The following is a 20,282-nucleotide window of genomic DNA, read 5'->3' on the forward strand; positions in this document are numbered from 1 at the left end:
GACATTGTTGAGTGAAGACTCACATCAAACTCAAGAAAAATTGGCACAATTATTAGGAGTGACACAGCAAGCCATTTCAAAACATCTCAAGGCTATAGGCATGATTCAGAAAGAAGGAACTTAGGTCCCATATGAGCTGAAACCAAGAGATGTTGAACGGCATTTTTGCGTGTGTGAACAGTTGCTTCAGAGGCAAATATGGAACAGATTTCTGTATCACATTGTGAACGGAGATGAAATATGGGTTCATTATGAAAACTCTAAATGCAAAAAATCATGGAGCTATCCCAGCCATGGTTCCACATTGATGGCCAAACTGAATATTCACAGCTCCAAGATCATGCTCTGCATTTGTGCGGGACCAGCTCAGCGTCATGTACTATGAGGTGTTAAAACCAAGTGAAACAATCACAGGTTCTTGTTATCAAATGCAATTAATGCGTTTGAGCAGAGCATTAAAAGACAAATGGCCACAATACAGCATGATGCACGATAAAGTGATTTTGCAGCACGACAACGCTCAACCCCACATTGCAAAAGAGGCCAAAACGTACTTGGAAACATTAAAATGGGAAGTCCTACCCCACTCGCCGTATTCTCAATACATTGCTCCCTCTGACTATCACCTGTTTAGATCAATGGCACATGGCCTGGCTGACCAATACTTCCGATCTCATGAAGAAGTCACAGATTGGATCGATTCATGGATCACTTCAAAAGATGTACAATTTTTTCGATGCGGGATTCGTACACTGCCCGAAAGATGGGAGAAAGTAGTAGCCAGTGATTGAAAATACTTTGAATGATACATATGTAACCAATTTGTTTGATTAAAGCCTCAAATGTTGGGGGAGAAATGGCAGAAGCAAAGTTGTACACCTTGTATTCAAATGCAATGTCTTAATAACACTTCATTTTGTACAGTAAAAAAGCTATGACCAACCAGTTAATTATATCATATTCCTGCTTCACAAAAAATTTCTGTCTTCGTTATTTTCTTTGTGTTGCCTTATGGAAAGGTGTATGCATTAAGCAGAAATAATTCTGTAACTTGGTGGAATTATTTACCTTCCTCAGAGTATATTAATAAGTTTTCAACATTTCTATCATAGACATCCTCCACCTCTACCCCACTTCCACTGCCCCCTACCCCCTCCAATTATTTCATTGATTCAGACATCATATCCTGTAAATCTTATCATTAAGGAGAGCCTTTAGGGATGTGGAACCAGTCAAGTTCCACATTAACAGGCTGAAGTACCCATTACAGAATACTAATAACAAATTGTGATTAGTGATAACTTAATTTCACTGATAATTAAACACCGATGAGGCAAAACATCATGAATACTGTATTCCACAAAGCTCAGTGCTACCTGGTAGCATTGGGGACATGTAATGTGCTAAGGAAAACACACAATTAAAACAGAGACAAATGAGGAACATTCTAATGATGATATGGGCCACAAAAGGGGGAATCCAGTGACTTTTTACAGAGGGCAGTTTGTTGTGGCCTAGCACCTGGGAACGAGCACCTCGGAAATGAAGTTGGTCAGCTGTCCATGTGCTACTGTTATGAGAATCTATGGAACATACTTGAAGGATGGGGAAGCCGCAAATAGGAGACAAGTTGTTGGATGTCCACAACTCATCATAGAACATGGAGATTGGAGGCTGGCACATTCAGTAAAAGCAGGATGAGCAGCAGACTGTGGCAGACGTGAAGGAAAAGTACAATGTTGTTGTAGGCACATGAGTTTTGGAGCACACCATTCAGTGCACATTGTTGAACATGAGGCTCCACAGCAAATGATCCCTAAATGTTCTCATATTTATCCAATGACTATGCCAGTTACATTATAATGGGCACAGGGACCTTGAAATTGGACTATGGATCAATGGAAATGTGTTGCTCGTTCAAACAAATAACATTTTTTGTTACACCAGGTTGACGGTTGTGTCCGGATACACCCTGATCAAGGCCAACGACTGCTCAAAATATGCACTTCATCACAGCTGCTGCCAGGTGCGAACAGTATTATGCTGTGAAGGACGTTCAGCTGGGCTCCCTGATACCTATGGTAGAAACTGAAGGCACCATGACTGCTGTGAACTACGTGAACATTATTGTGAACCACCTGCATCACTAATTGGCCATGTCATAAGGTCAGAATCTTGCTAGAATGGTTTCGTAAACACAATACTGAACTCTAGTTGGCATCTTGGCCACCAAATTCTCCTGAGCTGAATCTGATGAAACACATATGGCATTCTATAAAGCATCAGCTCCATGCCCACAATGCACTGGCCCATAATTTATGGGAATTGCGTGACATGTGCATATATACCTACATTCATATACCAATGGAAACCTACCAAGGGCTTGCGGAAACCATGCCATCCAGAATCATTGTTGTATTGTGTTCTGAAGGTGAACCAGCATGCCATCAAGCAGGTGGTAAAATGTTTTGGCTCATCAGTGTCAAAATCACTTCTAGATTTGTTAAGATGTGTGTAGAATTTTTAGGAAAAAAGTTGCTGATTTTAAGAAAGTCACTTGGCCTCCTTTGGTACTACTGCTACTTAACTGTTGTTTTCATTTACTAGCATCCTCAATGCTCCTTACACTTTCAGTACTGTTATATCATCATCTTTTTTTTCTTGTGCTTGTGTCCCAGATTGATGCAGGATTGGCATGATTATTAATGGATTTGACATTGTTGTTTTAAGAGGTGTCCAGATGCCATCATCTTTTTTTTCTTGTGCTTGTGTCCCAGAATGATGCACGATTGGCATGGTTGTTAATGAATTTGACATTGTTGATTTAAGAGGTGGCCGGATGTCAATCATGTTTACCTTATTACCCCCCCCCCCCCCCCCAGGATGGAATATGTGTACCCCAATTGTCTGTATGTTGTGGTATTCATGTGAAAGTGAACAAAAGTTGTTCTAAATGGTTGCGAATTATGTAACCAAGATGGAACAAGGGTACCAACCCAGTATTAACCTAGTCATATGTGAGAGACTACCTAAAAACCACATCCAGGCTGGACAGCTCACCAGCCCTCATGGTTAATCCACGGGGCAGGTTCAATCCATGGCTGGGTGTGCCTCCCCATTCATGAAGCAGCACTTTAATATGCACAGCTGTCTGGGCCGGCTCAGTACTAGTATATCGTATTCTCAAGAAATAGCGTATATAAAAACTTGCTTCATAAAACACAAAAAATTGGAGCAGAAGATGCACAATAGCTACTAAATATATCAAGGAATAGATCTCGTGTCTCCTTCTACAGCTGATGTAGGTTGTGTATATAGCTTATTATATAATCATATGAATATAATAGAGGGAAACATTCCACGTGGGAAAAATATATCTAAAAACAAAGATGATGTGACTTACCAACCGACCTGGTACAGAAGCAAATAACCAGAGCCACTTCCTCATCCCCTCAAACCCAGAACCTCCCACAGAAGAACCACAAAAGTGCCCCACTTGTGACAGGATACTTTCCGGGACTGGACCAGACTCTGAATGTGCCTCTCCAGCAGGGATACGACTTCCTCAAATCCTGCCCTGAAATGAGATCCATCCTTCATGAAATCCTCCCCACTCCACCAAGAGTGTCTTTCCGCCATCCACCTAACCTTTGTAACCTGTTAGTTCATCCATATGAAATCTCCAAATCACCTTCCCTACCCTCTGGCTCCTACCCTTGTAACCGCCCCCGGTGTAAAACCTGTCCCATGCACCCTCCCACCACCACCTACTCCAGTCCTGTAACCCGGAAGGTGTACACGATCAAAGGCAGAGCCACATGTGAAAGCACCCACTTGATTTACCAACTGACCTGCCTACACTGTGATGCATTCTATGTGGGAATGACCATCAACAAACTGTCCATTCGCATGAATGGACACAGGCAGACAGTGTTTGTTGGTAATGAAGATCACCCTGTGGCTAAACATGCCTTGGTGCACGGCCAGCACATCTTGGCACAGTGTTACACCGTCCGGGTTATCTGGATACTTCCCACTAACACCAACCTATCCGAACTCCGGAGATGGGAACTTGCTCTTCCATATATCCTCTCTTCCCGTTACCCACCAGGCCTCAATCTACGCTAATTTCAAGTTGCCGCCACTCATACCTCACCTGTCATTCAACAACATGTTTGCCTCTGCACTTCTGCCTCGACTGACATCTCTGCCTAAACTCTTTGTCTTTGAGTATGTCTGCTTGTGTCTGTATATGTGTGGATGGATATGTGTGTGTGGGCGAGTGTATACCCGTCCTTTTTTCCCCCTAAGGTAAGTCTTTCCGCTCCCGGGATTGGAATGACTCCTTACCCTCTCCCTTGAAACCCACATCCTTTCGTCTTTCCCTCTCCTTCCCTCTTTCCTGACGAAGCAATCGTTGGTTGCGAAAGCTAGAATTTTGTGTGTATGTTTGTGTTTGTTTGTGTGTCTATCGACCTGCCAGCGCTTTCGTTTTGGTAAGTCACATCATCTTTGTTTTTAGATATATTATTATATAATCAGTAATTGAATGTCTATTGGGCTGTTTATATACTTGAATTCCATGATACTTTCATTTTACTGTTTTGCAAAAATATGATAAATCAAACCCATTTTGATCATTAGTATTTGTTTGTTTGTTTTTTTTGTTGTTTTTATTTATTTATTTATTATTATTATTATTTATTTATTTATTTATTTATTTATTATTTATTTATTTATTTTTTTAGTGGTTGCTGTGTGTCTCACTTCCTGCTTTGTAATAGCATTCCGAGATGTGATTCCACCTGCTCTGTCAGGCCTGGCATTATCTTACTCAGCTCACATCAGTGGAATTTTCCAATATACAGTTCGTCTTGTCTCTGAAACAGAAATGCGTTTCATTTCAGTTGAAAGAATCAACTCATACCTTAGGGTAAGTTGAATCTTTTCATATTATCTTGTAAAATTTATTGTTTACAGTTAATGTTTTTAAAAGCTCAGGTGACAACTAGTTGGATTTTTGTGCTCTTGCACAGATCCTATTCACCGAACGTGTGTCAGGACAGGATGAGAGTTGGACAACTAGTAAATATAATGATAATTTCCTTTGAAACTTTCACATAGAAATTTGTAAAATTTTAAGGGCTACATGGGAGACTGCCAAAGAAAGAAGGGTTGCCTGCAGGCAGAAGCCCATCTCTATAAAGTGTTTATGTAAGAATGAATGTTAGATGAGGTCCATGTGGTGTGAAACTGGTGTCTGTGTACATGCCAGCACACAAGAATATTGGAAGTAACTGCTATGGCTATCAGCATCAGTGTCAAAAAAGAGAAAAGCCACAAACCAAAACCTCATGCACCTCACATTGAGTTAAACCCCATAGCAAGATCATGTCACCAGTTGCCAAGGTGAAATTGGTTCATGAAACTGACACTGTCGCAAAGAATAACTATTGTCATATTCTAGAACGAACTGAAGAATACTGTCTGGTCAACCATTTTGCACAGTGAGGATTTACTGTCCACAATAATGTACTGACAAGGAAGGGCATGTGTGGCTCATTTGTGATTGTGAAATACACAAATACTTTCATGACATTGTTGCCAAATACATTTCAGCAGGGCCTTAGAACTCCCATTCAGTTCCGGAGTTCTGTCTTCCTTTAGAGAACATCATCTGTCTCAATAAAATCAGGTTTAGTAGAAAAGGTATAACATTAATTGTCTGTAATTTGTGCTTCTTTTAGCTCACTAATAAGTATTTTTTTCCACTTGCAGCACTTTTCTTTTCCAGTTTAAGTCATCAGTATTCGGATTAAGCTTATCAGCTTCATCTTTCACTTCATAGTTTTTTCACTGAGCTTTAGTGACAGTGTAATGAGGCTATTGCTGGGATTCTTTAAATTTAATAACATACGGAAGCACCATGGTCTGAGATGCCAATTGTAAAGGTATATTAAATAATGGGTGCCATAGACCAGTGAGAGAATCTCCTTTTCAGTGGGCTTTTATTCTGCTCAGCCAGATTCAGCTTGCATAATGATGCATAACTAATTGCTTTCTCATTGCCACCCTGCATTTGAGGGAAAATGCAGCCTAGAGGACAGTCACTGACAACATACAAAAGGATAAATGGCTCCTCAAAATCTGGATAAGTTCAAATAGATGATTACATCAACATTTTATTTCATTCTGTCGTAGTCCTTTTGCTTCCTATCAACCATGCAGAAGGGATTCCTTTCTTCCATAATGTAGTTCAGGGCTTCATGATGGTGCATAATTTTCCACAAAGCACCGTTACTAATTGGCTAATCCAAGGAACCACTGCAATTCTTTGAGATTTCTCACTGCTGTAAAAAAGTTTCACTGTATCCATCAGTCTGTATCTGATCACACATCACCTGCAGAAATTGCATGACAAAGATGCAGCACTTGTGATTGTCCAATGAAACACTTACCTAATTTCAGATACCAGTTAACATTGTTAATACAGGTTAACAAGCTCCTTATATGGCTAGCATGTTCCTCCAGTGAGCTGGGAAAGACAATTATGTCATCAAGATAAACCAGACACATTGTTAATCACAAACCTCATGAAATCCAGTTGGCAAATGTCATAAACATAATCATTGTGCTTTGAATTCCAAAATGCATCTATACATTCCTAGTGGCCTGCTAGTACTATGAAAGCTGTCTGCTATCTATTTTTGGTAACTATCAGCATCTGACAATAGCCACCAAATGTGTCAAGAATAGTAAACAACTTCCATTTTACCAGGCAGTCAAAAGCTTTGTCAATTTGTGATGATGGATACATATCATGAGAGGTAAGTTTATTTACAATCTGCATGTCTATGCATATGTGATGTCCATTAGTCATTGGTTTTGGAATAGTTACTGTGGGTGAAACCAACAGACTAAGACATGACTGAATAATACTGATGACAATATTGAGGCTGAATACTGATAACTGAATAATACATGCATTACTTTTTCTCAATGACCAATGCAAGGTGATGTATTGTGCAAATACCATAGCATCACTTGTAGGAATTACTTGATATGTTAAACTTGTAGCAGGTAATCATTTCTTGTCTTCAGACAAAATCAAAAATTCTGCCAAATTAGGGTAAAATAACTGCCAGTCTGTTCTAGATAAATATTGTAACTTTTCTTTAATTTATTTTCAAATGGATAGCATAACTGCTAAAACTGTGTTTGGCAAAGTTTTACAGAAGCTCGAAATATAGCGCGTACTTCAATGCGAGATGCTTTTAATAATTTCCACAACGAAATTCTGTCTCGAAATCTGGCAGAAAACCAAAAGAGATTCTGGTCATACATAAAGCAAACCAGTGGCAAGACGCAGCCAACACTTTCACTGTGCAATAACAACTGTGAAGTCACTGATGACAGTGCCATTAAAGCAGAGTTATTAAACACGGTTTTCTGAAACTCCTTCACCAAAGAGGATGAAGTAAATATTTCTGAATTCCAATCAAGAACAACTGCCAAGATGAGAAACATAGAAGTAGATATCCTCGGTGTAACAAAGCAGCTTAAATCACTTAATAAAGGCAAGGCCTCCGGTCCAGATTGTATACCAGTCAGGTTCCTCTCAGAGTATGCTGATAAAATAGCTCCATATTTAGCAATTATATACAACCACTCGCTCACAGAAAGATCCGTACCTAAAGACTGGAAAATTGCTCAAGTCCCACCAATACCCAAAAAGGGAAGTAGGAGTAATCCACTGAATTACAGGCTTATATCACTAACGTCAATTTGCAGTAGGGTTTTAGAACTTTTACTGTATTCATATATTATTAAGTACCTCGAAGAAAATGATTTATTGACATATAGTCAGCACAGATTCAGAAAATATCATTCTTGTGAAACACAACTAGCTCTTTATACTCATGAAGTAATAAGTGCTATAGACAGATGATGTGAAATTGATTCCATATTTTTAGATTTCCAGAAGGCTATTGACACCGTTCCTCACAAGTGTCTTCTAACCAAACTGCGTACCTACCTATGGAGTATGGCCTCAGTTGTGTGACTGGATTCGTGATTTCCTGTCAGAAAGGTTACAGTTTGTAGTAATAGACAGAATGTCACTGAGTAAAACAGAAGTAATATCTGGCGTTCCCCAAGGAAGTGTTATAGGCCCTCTATTGTGCCTGATCTATATTAACAACATAGGAGACAATCTGAGTAGCCGTCTTCAATTGTTTGCAGATGATGCTGTTATTTACCGTCTTGTAAACTCATCAAATGATCAAAATGACTTGCAAAATGATTTAGATAAGATATCTGTACGGTGCGAAAAGTGGCAATTGACCCTGAATAAAGAAAAGTGTGAAGTTATTCACATGAGTACGAAAAGAAATCAGCTAAATTTCGATTACGCGGTAAGTCACACAAATCTGAGGGCTGTAAATTCAACTAAATACTTAGGGATTAAAATTACAAATAACTTAAATTGAAATGATCACATAGATAATATTGTGGGTAGAGTGAACCAAAGACTGCGATTCATTGGCAGAACACTTAGAAGGTGCAACAGGTCTACCAAAGAGACTGCTTACACTACACTTGTCCACCCTATTCTGGAATATTGCTGTACGGTGTGGGATCTGCATCAGGTGGGACTGACAGATGACATTGAAAAAGTGCAAAGAAGGGCAGCTCATTTTGTATTATTGCTAAATAAGGGAGATAGTGTCACCAACATGATACGTGAATTGGAGTGGCAATCATTAAAACAAAGGCGATTTTCGTTGCGACAGGATCTTCTCATGAAATTTCAATCGCCAGTTTTCTCCTCCATTTGCAAAAACATTCTGTTGGCACCCACCTACATAGGGAGAAATGATCACCACGATAAAATAAGAGAAATCAGGGCTCGCACAGAAAAATTGAAGTGCTCGTTTTTCCCGCGTGCCATTTGAGAGTGGAACGGTAGAGAGACAGCATGAAGGTGGTTCACTGAATCCTCTGCCAGTCACTTTATTGTGAATAGCAGAGTAATCACGTAGATGTAGATGTGTTGTTTATCAATCTTTTGGACTTGTCTTTTTATCTTATTCTTACTTCTACACAAGTCAGAACTGTAAACTTCCTGGGTTTGTGCCATGTGAAATAACAATATCTTTCTTCCCAAAATCGTCAGTGCTTTGATACAAATAAGCATCTAACCAGCCAGCATACACTATGCTTCAAATGTACTTGATTTTTATTCAGACATTTGTTTCTTGTAATTGGATCAACCAGGCACGTTCCCTCATTAACACCTTATCATTTAACTTTATGCAGATATTCTCTCAGCAGTGCTAACTACTTTCTTTTTATTTTTGTCATTGAGATATGTGGCGGAGTTAAAGTTCAGGAAACTGCATTTCTTTCATTAACATGTACAGTATGGTGAATGATTCCATGCAGTTGAATTTCTTGTGTTCAGAAATTGGAGATGCCTTGGAAACTGCAAATGGATGCATTTCCTACTATAGCATCAAATTTCCTAATATAGCATCAAAGTCTTTCTTGTACTTGTGATTTTTTATTTCCCATTACTTAATTCAAATTTAGTTCTCTGCAAACAGATAGGATGTATAAAATTTCTTCGTAATCCACTGAATACAGCACAATGAGTTCATATTTTCCCTTTCAATGGAATATACAGAAAACACACCAACCTGATCGTATAAATATGTGAGAAATTTTGAGAGCTTTCTATAGCTTTCCTGGTTAAATTTATGTTCGCTACATGGGCTATTGGACTTGCCTTTGCTACTAGGAGCATGCAGTAGAGGCTATGCTGCTTCTGTTTGCATTTCCATATTAAGGCAGCAGTGTGACATACTCCTTCCATTTCGTGACAATCACAGAACACATCATGGTCCATAAATCGCAATTTATACCCAAAAATTCCTGAGCTTTTTGTAGAGTCCAGCTACACTGTTGCACTGAGCTTCTGCAGCAGAAATGCATCTGGTGCTCTGAACTTTGTGCGACAGCAGCATGAACTGTTTGGATTCCTTCGGTAGTAATGCAAGCCTGACTGTTTCTTGCGATGTATCATATGCAGCCCATTTAATCTCCCCTCCATTGCAGAATTTAGACCTTCTCACAAATACAACTGCAGGTATTTCAGCTTTGTTAATGATGCATTATTTTACTCTCCTCTCTCTCTCTCTCTCAACACATACACTTTACCAAAAACACACTGAATACGGTTGGTGAAGGTCTGTAGTTGTTCATCATGTTATTGTTAAAGTGTAGACAGTTTGTCATTACATCTAGTTCATCTTTTCTTATCTCTGTCTCTCCATAGAACCAGCACATATTTCAGCTTTCTGCTGACTCAAAATAGGTTGGAACCTTTCCTGTCAGCTTCAATGTTTTTAAATTTAACTGACATACATTATTTCAGTGGCACATCTCACCAACATCCCTTTTGTTCTGTCAAACGGTACTAACATTTTTCCCAAACTTTCCCAAGAGGGGAAACGTAACATAAGGTCAAAAACCTGAGTAACACCAAATACTTGTGACACTGCAGCACAAACACATTGATAAATGCATAATATTTTCTCTCAGCCTTCTGCAAAGGTGCTCCAGGCACTTCTGCAAGACTTCATTTTCAACTCACAACAGCAGCCATTGAGGAAACAGGGTGCAACCAACTGCAGATTGTGGTGCACATTGGAACAAATGACGCCTGTCGTATGGACTCTGAAGTCATTCTTAGATCATTCCAGTGACTGGCAGAGAAGGTTCCTTGCATGTGGAGTTTCAATGAAGCTCATATTTTGCAGCATTGTCCCCAGAACTGATTGTGGCACTTGTTTCTGAGTTGAGGGGAAGGCCTGAATCAGAGACTTCAAAAGTTCTGTGACAAGTTAGGCTGGAATTCCTGGGCTCGCACCATAGGGTCAAGAACTGTAGGGTCCCCATAAATAGGTCAGGTATACACTACTACTCAGGTAGCTGGCTGTGTGTGAGGTGCACACAAGGGTTTTTTAGATTAGGCAACTCTCCAACCAACCCAGATAATTATAGCTGTAGGAAATCTACAAGTATCAGTGTAAGATTGAAAGAAATGCCACCCACAAGTGAGAGTATTAAAATCCTAATGGTAAACTACTGAAGCATTCACAACAAAGCCCATAGTTTGAAGCACTCATGAAAAGCAATGAAGCTCTAATAATACTAGGTACAGAAAGCTGGTTGAAACCTGAAATTGGTAGCAGTGAGATTTTGGGGAAAATTCGAGTGTGTATTGAAGGGATAGGCAAATGGGAAATGGATGTGGTGTATTTGTCACACTAGACAAAAACCTCAGATTCACCAAGATAGAAGGTGAAGGTGCATGTGATATTGTTTGAGCAAGACTCATCTCCTGATGTAAATGATAACTTTAGAGAAAAACTCTGCTTGTATGTAAGTTTCCCAATCATATACACTACTGGCCATTAAAATTGCTACACCACGAAGATGACGTTGTGGGGCAGCGGGTGGAATAATAGAATAAATGTTTTGTATTTATGCTGTTTGCCGTTCTCAACACTGGCTCTCTAACTACAATATTGGCAACCAGAAAGTGATTAGCAAAACGTGAAGCCTGTAATTAGAATTCCTAGTGCCCACTTCATCTGAGAAATACATTTATAGCTACAGCTTATAGCTCTGAGGAATTAGGAGAGTGTCTCGGATTCATAATCAAAAACCATTCTCTCTAAAATGTTCACTATATTCTGAAAGTCACAGACCAAAAAGAATCCACTCAATCCAACTACCAGAGCAATTCAGAGTCTAATGCACTGATGCCACTATAACTGTTCAAATTAAATGTTTAAGTGAATGCTCGCCATAATTTGATGATAATGTTCATCAAACGCCACGCTAAATAATGGTAGAATGTCTGTCCTGTGGCAGCACGCGAAAATACGACATACGCAAACTGAAGATAGATCATTAAAGTCATCCCAGAATTAACACTTCACTCGAAAACGATTTCATGGTTACGTGTATCCCGAGTAACTTATTACGGCATCCGAGGCTGTTTATAGCAATGATACCGACGCGACGTGACTCCCGGCACAGGTGGTGCATTAATCAGTGTCTGGAGAGAACTGGGGCCTTCCTTTTCTCTCGCAGCGTTCTTACATATAAAGCTGCGGTGCGGACGGCTAAGGGAACGCCTGATCAAATCTGCTCTCCCGACTAGCCGCTGGGCTAGTAATGCACCACTTTAAGTTATCGAATAAATCATTGCTTCCTTTGCTGATGGCCGATGAAGCTTTCAATTTAATTGTGCAATCAGCACACAAGTAAGTAATCATAATAAAAGTCTGACGTGGCTAAGGCAAATATTTTGGCCGAGAGAATTAATTTAATTACACTACACGCAGTAGACGACCTCTGAACTTGCTCTTTGGAGATACGCTATAGCTATAGTTTTATAGTTATTCTGTTGAAACTGCTCACATTTTTATGATTATAGCGGATCTCCCTTCTACTTAAATTTAAACATCCTAGCTTTATTTATTCGCCTACTTAATCTATCTTGCTTCCTTAATTTCTAAGACAAACACCAGAAAATCATGAATTTCAACTAAAATTTTAATTTGTGAGATCCAGAATACTGTTTCTACTAAATTATTATGCAAAAGGAATCTAAATATCCTAAATATAAATTTTTAAGTTTCTAGCTCTTTTCTGTTGCGCCAATGATTTTTACAGAAAAACATCCAAATTTCGAAAATGGTTAAAGTTATTGAACTGATATCCAACACATATTGATTTTGTATTACTCCTGACATGCTAGAAACATTTCAGGTTATTTACTTCATTTTAAAGTATTGCGCAATATTTATGACGTCAGAGCTAGCTAGTTACAGCGGACTAGGCTGGCACACAATGGAATGACTGATGTGAATTTTATAAGGCGTGAGTATGCTGCTTCCCTTCAACGTGCTACAGATGTGAAATTTAACCGATAGGAAGAAGATGCTGTGACATGCAAATGATTAGCTTTTCAGAGCATTCACGCAAGGTTGGCACCGGTGGTGACACCTACAACGTGCTGACATGAGGAAAGTTTCCAACCGATTTCTCATACACAAACAGCAGTTGACCAGCGTTGCCTGGTGAAACATTGTTGTGATGCCTCGTGTAAGGAGGAGAAATGTGTTTCCGACTTTGATAAAGGACGTATTGTAGCCTATCGTGATTGCGGTTTATCGTTTTGCGACATTGCTGCTCGCATTGGCCAAGATCCAATGACTGTTAACAGAATATGGAATCGGTGGGTTCAGGAGGGTAATACGGAACACCGTGCTGGATCTCAAAGGCCTCGTATCACTAGCAGTTGAGATGACATGCATCTTATCCGCATGGCTGTAACGGATCTTGCAGCTATGTCTCGATCCCTGAGTCAACAGATGGGGACGTATGCAAGACAACAACCATCTGCACGAACAGTTCGACGACCTTTGCAGCAGCATAGACTATCAGCTTGGAGACCATGGCTGCGGTTACCCTTGACGCTGTATCACAGACAGGAGCACCTGCGATGGTGTACTCAACGATGAACCTGGGTGCACAAATGGCAAAACGTCATTTTTTTAGATGAATCCAGATTCTGTTTACAGCGTCATGATGGTCGCATCCATGTTTGGCAACATTGCGGTGAACGCACATTGGAAGAGTGTATTTGTCATCGCCATACTGGCGTATCACCCGGCGTGATGGTATGGGTTGCCATTGGTTACACGTCTCGGTCACCTCTTGTCCACATTGATGGCACTTTGAACAGTGTACATTACATTTCAGATGTGTTATGACCCGTGGCTCTATCCTTCCTTCGTTCCCTGCGAAACCCTACATTTGAGCAGGATAATGTACGACTGCATGTTGCAGGTCCCGTACAGGCCTTTCTGGATACAGAAAATGTTCGACTGCTGCCCTGGCCAGCACATTCTCCAGATCTCTCATGAATTGAAAACGTCTGGTCAATGGTGGCCAAACAACTGGCTCATCACAGTACGCCAGTCACTACTCTCGATGAACTGTGGTATCGTGTTGAAGCTGCAGTTTTATTAGTGGTAGGCATGACAAGACATCATGTGAAACATTACTAACTGCCTTCTCTGAAAACTACCTAGAACTGATGGTTCAGAACCCCACTCATGATGGAAATATATTGGATCTAATGGCAACAAATAGATCTGACAGTCTCTTTAAGTCTGTCCTCATCAAAACTGGAAGTAGTGCCCATGATGTGATTGTGGCAACAATGATTACCATAGTACAAAGGACAACTGAAATAAGCAGAAAGATGAACATGTTCAATAAACTAGACAAAAAATCAGTAATGTCATATCCCAATAAGGAACGTGAAACTTATAGCACAGGTCAGGAGCATGCAGAGAAACTCTGGCTCACATTTAAAAGAATAGTTGACCACACATAGGATAGATATGTATCCAGTAGAACAACTCATAATGGGAGGGAACCTCTGTGGTATACTGTGACAGTAAAGAAACTTTTAAAGAAACACAAATTACTGCATAATGGGTTTTTAATAAAGCATATGGCTATAAAAAGAGAAATGCTGAATGAAACATGTTTGGTTGTCAGGAGAGCAATGTCATGCCTTCAATGGCTACCACAGCAGAATATTGTCAAGTAATCTTCTACAGAACCCAAAGAAATTCTGGTCATATGTAAAGGCTGTTAGTGACACCAAAGTTAGTGTCCAGTCCCTAGCGAAAGAGATAGGAACTGAAATTGAGGGTAGCAGAGCAAAAGCTGAAATGCTTAACTCTGTTTTCAAATGTTCCTTTACAAAGAAAACCCAGGAGAGTTGCCTCATACCATTGAAAAGATGAATGCAATAAATATTAGTGTCAGTAGAATTGAGAAACAGCTGAAATTATTAAAACTGAACAAAGCTCCAGGCCATGATGGAATCCCTGTCAGATTCTATACTGAATTTGCGGGAGTTAGCCCATCTTCCCGCTATAATCTATCCTAGGTCCCTTGAACTGCAGACTGTGCCCAGTCCTTGCAAAAAAGGCGCAAGTCACACCTGTCTGCAAGAAGGGTAATAGAAGTGATCCACAAAACTACCATCCAATATCCTTGACACTGATTAGTTGTAGAATCTTAGAACACATTCTGAGCTCAGACATAATGACATATCTTGAACAGAATGATCTCCTCAATGCCAACCAGCATGGTTTTCAAAAACATCAGTCATGTGAAACCACACTCACACTTTTCTCACAACCTATTGAAAACTTTGGATCAAGGCAACCAGGTAGATGCAGTGTTTCTTGATTTCCAAAACGCATTTGCCTCAGTACCACACCTATGCTTATCATCAAAAGTATTATCATATGGGGCATCAAGTGAAATTTGTGACTGGATTGAGGACTTTTTGGCAGGGAGGACAAAGCATGTTCTCTTGGATGGAGAGTCATCATCAGATGTAGAACTAATTTTAGGTATGCCCCAGGGAAACATGTTGGGACCCCTGCTCTTCATGTTGTATATTAATGACCTTGTAGACAGTATTAATTGTAAAATCATGGTTTTTGCAGATTAAGCAGTTATCTATAACAAAGTACTATCTGAGAGAAGCTGCACAAATATTCAGTCAGATATTGATAAGATTTCAACTTGGTGCAGAGATTGATTGGCACCTTGCTCTAAATGTTCAGAAATGTAAAATTTTACACTTCAAAAAATGTAAGAACATAATGCCCTATGATAATAATATCAGTGAGTCACTGTTGGCATTAGCCAACTCATACAAAAACCTGGATGTGACACTTTGTAGTAGGGATATGACATAAAATGATCAAATAGATTCAGTCATGGATAAAGCTGGTGGTAGACTTCAGTTTATTGGTAGAATCCTAGGGGAAGTACAATCAGTCTACAAAAGAGATTGCTTACAAATCACTTGTGTGACCCATCTTAGAATATTTCTCAAGTGTGTGGGACCCATACCAGATAGGACTAACAGTTGATACTGAATGTATACAGAGAAGGTCAGCATGAATGGTTACAAGTTTGTTTAATCCACGGGAGACTGTCACAGAGTTACTGAAGGAACTGAAACAGCAGACTCTTGAAGACAGACATAAACTAACACAAAAAAGTCTATTAACAAAGTTTCAAGAACCAGGTTTAAATGATTATGCTAGGGATGTACTACAATCCCCCATGTGTCACTCATAAAGGGATCATGAAGATAAGATTAGAATAATTGCTACACTTGTGGAGGAATGTAAACAATAATTCTTCCCATGCTCCACATGTGAATGGAACAAGGAGAAACCCCAGTACCTGGTAAAATGGGACATACCCTCTGTCGCACACCTCACAGTGGTTTGCAGAGTATAGATGTACATTTTGATGAAACTTCCTGGCAGATTAAAACCGTGTGCCGGACTGAGACTTAAACTTGGGCACACAGTTTTAATCTGCCAGGGAGTTTCATATCAGTGTACACTCCGCTGCAAAGTGAAAATCTCATTCTGGATACATGTAGATGATTGAGCCTCTGTCAAAGGGCATTACACTGCAACTTCCTGGCTGTTGCTCCATGCTGTTTGTGCCCTGGTTATTGGTGGAGTATAATTATACAAAACAACTGCAAAAGAAAAGGAAAGTCTTTTCATTTCTCATAGCAGTGAACCAGTCTTGTGATGTCTCAGACACCTGCCATCCCTGTGATGGTTGACACCTGTGGCTCACAATGGTGTTGAGATGGTGGTGGTGTCTGCAACTTATATCAAACTCTGCTGTGGCTGACTGCAAGGCCAGCCCCTATGGATGCATGGAGTAGCAGTAGAGTTACTTGGACCAGCTGTGGCACATGTCAGCAGTTCAGCATACACTAAATTACCTCAAGGTGTGCACCTCCCATGACTTAGGTTTTTGGTTGCAAGGTGGCAGCTTGGCATGTCTCCCTCACAGCCCCATACACATATTTCAAGTCTCATGCCTCAAATTAAATGACAGCATTTCATGGCCAAATCAGAACAAAAAACAGTGAATGAATCACACAGCTGTACCAAATTTCCACAGGTCCTAATTCAAAGGATCTGTTTAGGAATGTTAGGGGGTAGTTAATTAGATCATAGGCAGAAGCTAGTCTTTCTAAACTTTTGGCAGGGGAACAGGTGAACTCCATGAGGAGTGAAATTATTTGTCAACATAGGGGTTGTGGAAGTACTCAAAGCAGCTGGTTTTGTTGGTGTCCAGGAAGAGAAAAGCCAAAACCCAGAATGTCAAATATATTATCCCACGATACACTCCGCAGTGAGTTATGGGATGTTACTGGTCTCAGAAATTGTGGCCATAGCAAAGAGTAGGTATTGTCCTATTCCAGAATGAACTGAACAGTACTGTTTGGTCACTCACTTCACATAGTAAACTATGAATTAAACTGCGACTACCTGTGAGATTAGTATAATTCCTAAAGAAAATGATGAAATTCTGAAAAGCTGGCATCATGGATTTGTACAGCACACTCGTCCCATGCTCAGCCTTACTTTATTGTGTTGTGACATGCTCTCTTTGTTTCAAAAGTGCCTGTGATTAGAAAGTAACCAGAGCAAGTCCTCTTTCACTGGCCAGTGAAGAACTTGGTTTTGCGATGTTGAAATAATTCATTTTCATTGGAGTACAAAGGCCTTAATGCATGACCATGACCATAAAATACACATAATTTTTTATGCTGCTAATGAATCAATTGTTCTATTACAAGTTTTACACTAATAATAGTAACAGGTCACAATATATCTAAAAACAAAGATGATGTAACTTACCAAACAAAAGCGTTGGCATGTTGATAGACACACACAAAATTCAAGCTTTCGCAACCAACGGTTGCTTCATCAGGAAACAGGGAACGAGAGGGAAAGACGAAAGGATGTGGGTTTTAAGGGAGAGGGTAAGGAGTCATTCCAATCCCAGGAGCGGAAAGACTTACCTTAGGGGGGAAAAAGGACAGGTATACACTCGCACACACACACATATCCATCCGCACATATACAGACACAAGCAGACATTTGTAAAGGCAAAGAGTTCGGGCAGAGATGTCAGTCGAGGTGGACGTACAGAGGCAAAGATGTTGTTGAATGACAGGTGAGGTATGAGTGGCGGCAACTTGAAATTAGCAGAGCTTGAGGCCTGGTGGGTAACGGGAAGAGAGGATATACTGAAGGGAAAGTTCCCATCTCTGGAGTTCTGACAGGTTGGTGTTAGTGGGAAGTATCCAGATAACCCGGACGGTGTAACACTGTGCCAAGATGTGCTGGCCGTGCACCAAGGCATGTTTAGCCACAGGGTGATACTCATTACCAACAAACACTGTCTGCCTGTGTCCATTCATGAGAATGGACAGTTTGTAGCTGGTCAATCCCACATAAAAATCTTCACAGTGTAGGCAGATCAGTTGGTAAATGATGTGGGTGCTTTCACACGTGGCTCTGCCTTTGATCGTGTACACCTTCCGGGTTACACGACTGGAGTAGGTGGTGGTGGGAGGGTGCCTGGGACAGGTTTTACACGGGGGGTGGTTACAAGAGTAGGAGCCAGAGAGTAGGGAAGGTGGTTTGGGGATTTCAGAGGGATGAACCAAGAGGTTACGAAGGTTAGGTGGACGGCGGAAAGACACTCTTGGTGGAGTGGGGAGGATTTCATGAAGGATGGATCTCATTTCAGGGCAGGATTTGAGAAAGTTGTATCCCTGCTGGAGAGCCACATTCAGAGTCTGATCCAGTCCCGGAAAGTATCCTGTCACAAGTGGGACACTTTTGGGGTTCTTCTATGGGAGGTTCTGGGTTTGAGGGGATGAGGAAGTGGCTCTGGTAATTTGCTTCTGTACCAGGTCGGGAGGGTAGTTGCGGGATGCGAAAGCTGTTTTCAGGTTGTTGGTGTAATTAGTGGCTCTCCAACAGGGATACGACTTCCTCAAATCCTGCCCTGAAATGAGATCCATCCTTCACGAAATCCTCCCCACTCCACCAAGAGTGTCTTTCCGCCGTCCACCTAACCTTCGTAACCTCTTAGTTCATCCCTATGAAATCCCCAAATCACCTTCCCTACCCTCTGGCTCCTACCCTTGCAACAGCTCCCGGTGTAAAACCTGTCCCATGCATCCTCCCACCACCACCTACTCCAGTCCTGTAACCTGGAAGGTGTACACGATCAAAGGCAGAGCCATGTGTGAAAGCACCCACGTGATTTACCAACTGACCTGCCTACACTGTGAAGCTTTCTATGTGGGAATGACCATCAACAAACTGTCCATTTGCATGAATGGACACAGGCAGTCAGTGTTTGTTGGTAATGAGGATCACCCTGTGGCTAAACATGCTTTGGTGCACGGCCAGCACATCTTGGCACAGTGTTACACCGTCCGGGTTATCTGGATACTTCTCACTAACACCAACCTGTCAGAACTCCGGAGATGGGAACTTGCCCTTCAGTATATCCTCTCTTCTCGTTATCCACCAGGCCTCAATCTCCGCTAATTTCAATTTGTCGCCGCTCATACCTCACCTGTCTTTCAACAACATCTTTGCCTCAGTACTTCCACCTCGACTGACATCTCTGCCCGAACTCTTTGCCTTTACAAATGTCTGCTTTTGTCTGTATATGTGCGGATGGATATGTGTGTGTGTGCGAGTGTATACCCGTCTTTTTTTCCCCCTAAGGTAAGTCTTTCTGCTCCCGGGATTGGAATGACTCCTTACCCTCTCCCTTAAAACCCACATCCTTTCATCTTTCCCTCTCCTTCCCTCTTTCCTGATGAAGCAACCGTTGGTTGTGAAAGGTTGAATTTTGTGTGTGTGTTTGTTTTTGTTTGTGTGTCTATCAACATGCCAACACTTTCGTTTGGTAAGTTACATCATCTCTGTTTTTAGATATATTTTTCCTACGTGGAATGTTTCCCTCTATTATATTCATAACAGGTCACAATCATAGATTTTGACACTGAAAATTTCTGACAGATTAAAACTGTATTGCAGATTGGGATTCAAACCCATAATGTTGCCTTGGTGAATGCTCTTAATGACCAAGCTGTTCACGTGTGATTCACAACCTCCCCTCACAGCTTCAGTTCTGCCAGGTCTTCTCCCTTAATTTCCAAATTTCATAAAGTTCTCCAGCATACTTAAATGGACAAGCATTCCTGTCAGTTTTTGCAAATAAATGGCATAGCCACTGCCCAGAAGTTGTTTCCAAAACGATTG

At 40.7% G+C, this 20,282-nt stretch overlaps 1 protein-coding gene across 6 annotated transcripts in view; it reads left to right on the top strand.

Annotated features, from left to right (window-relative positions):
* LOC126253797 (ATP-binding cassette sub-family C member 5-like) overlaps window positions 1-20,282 on the top strand; it is a 546,227-nt gene that overhangs the window by 431,492 nt on the left and 94,453 nt on the right. For all 6 annotated transcript variants that reach the window (XM_049955254.1, XM_049955255.1, XM_049955256.1 and 3 more), the window contains one exon: window positions 4,749-4,933. In XM_049955254.1, coding sequence (XP_049811211.1) covers window positions 4,749-4,933 — 185 coding nt within the window. The remainder of the gene's footprint in view (window positions 1-4,748; window positions 4,934-20,282) is intronic.

This window comes from Schistocerca nitens, chromosome 1, assembly GCF_023898315.1.
Source record: "Schistocerca nitens isolate TAMUIC-IGC-003100 chromosome 1, iqSchNite1.1, whole genome shotgun sequence".
NCBI lineage: Eukaryota > Metazoa > Arthropoda > Insecta > Orthoptera > Acrididae > Schistocerca > Schistocerca nitens.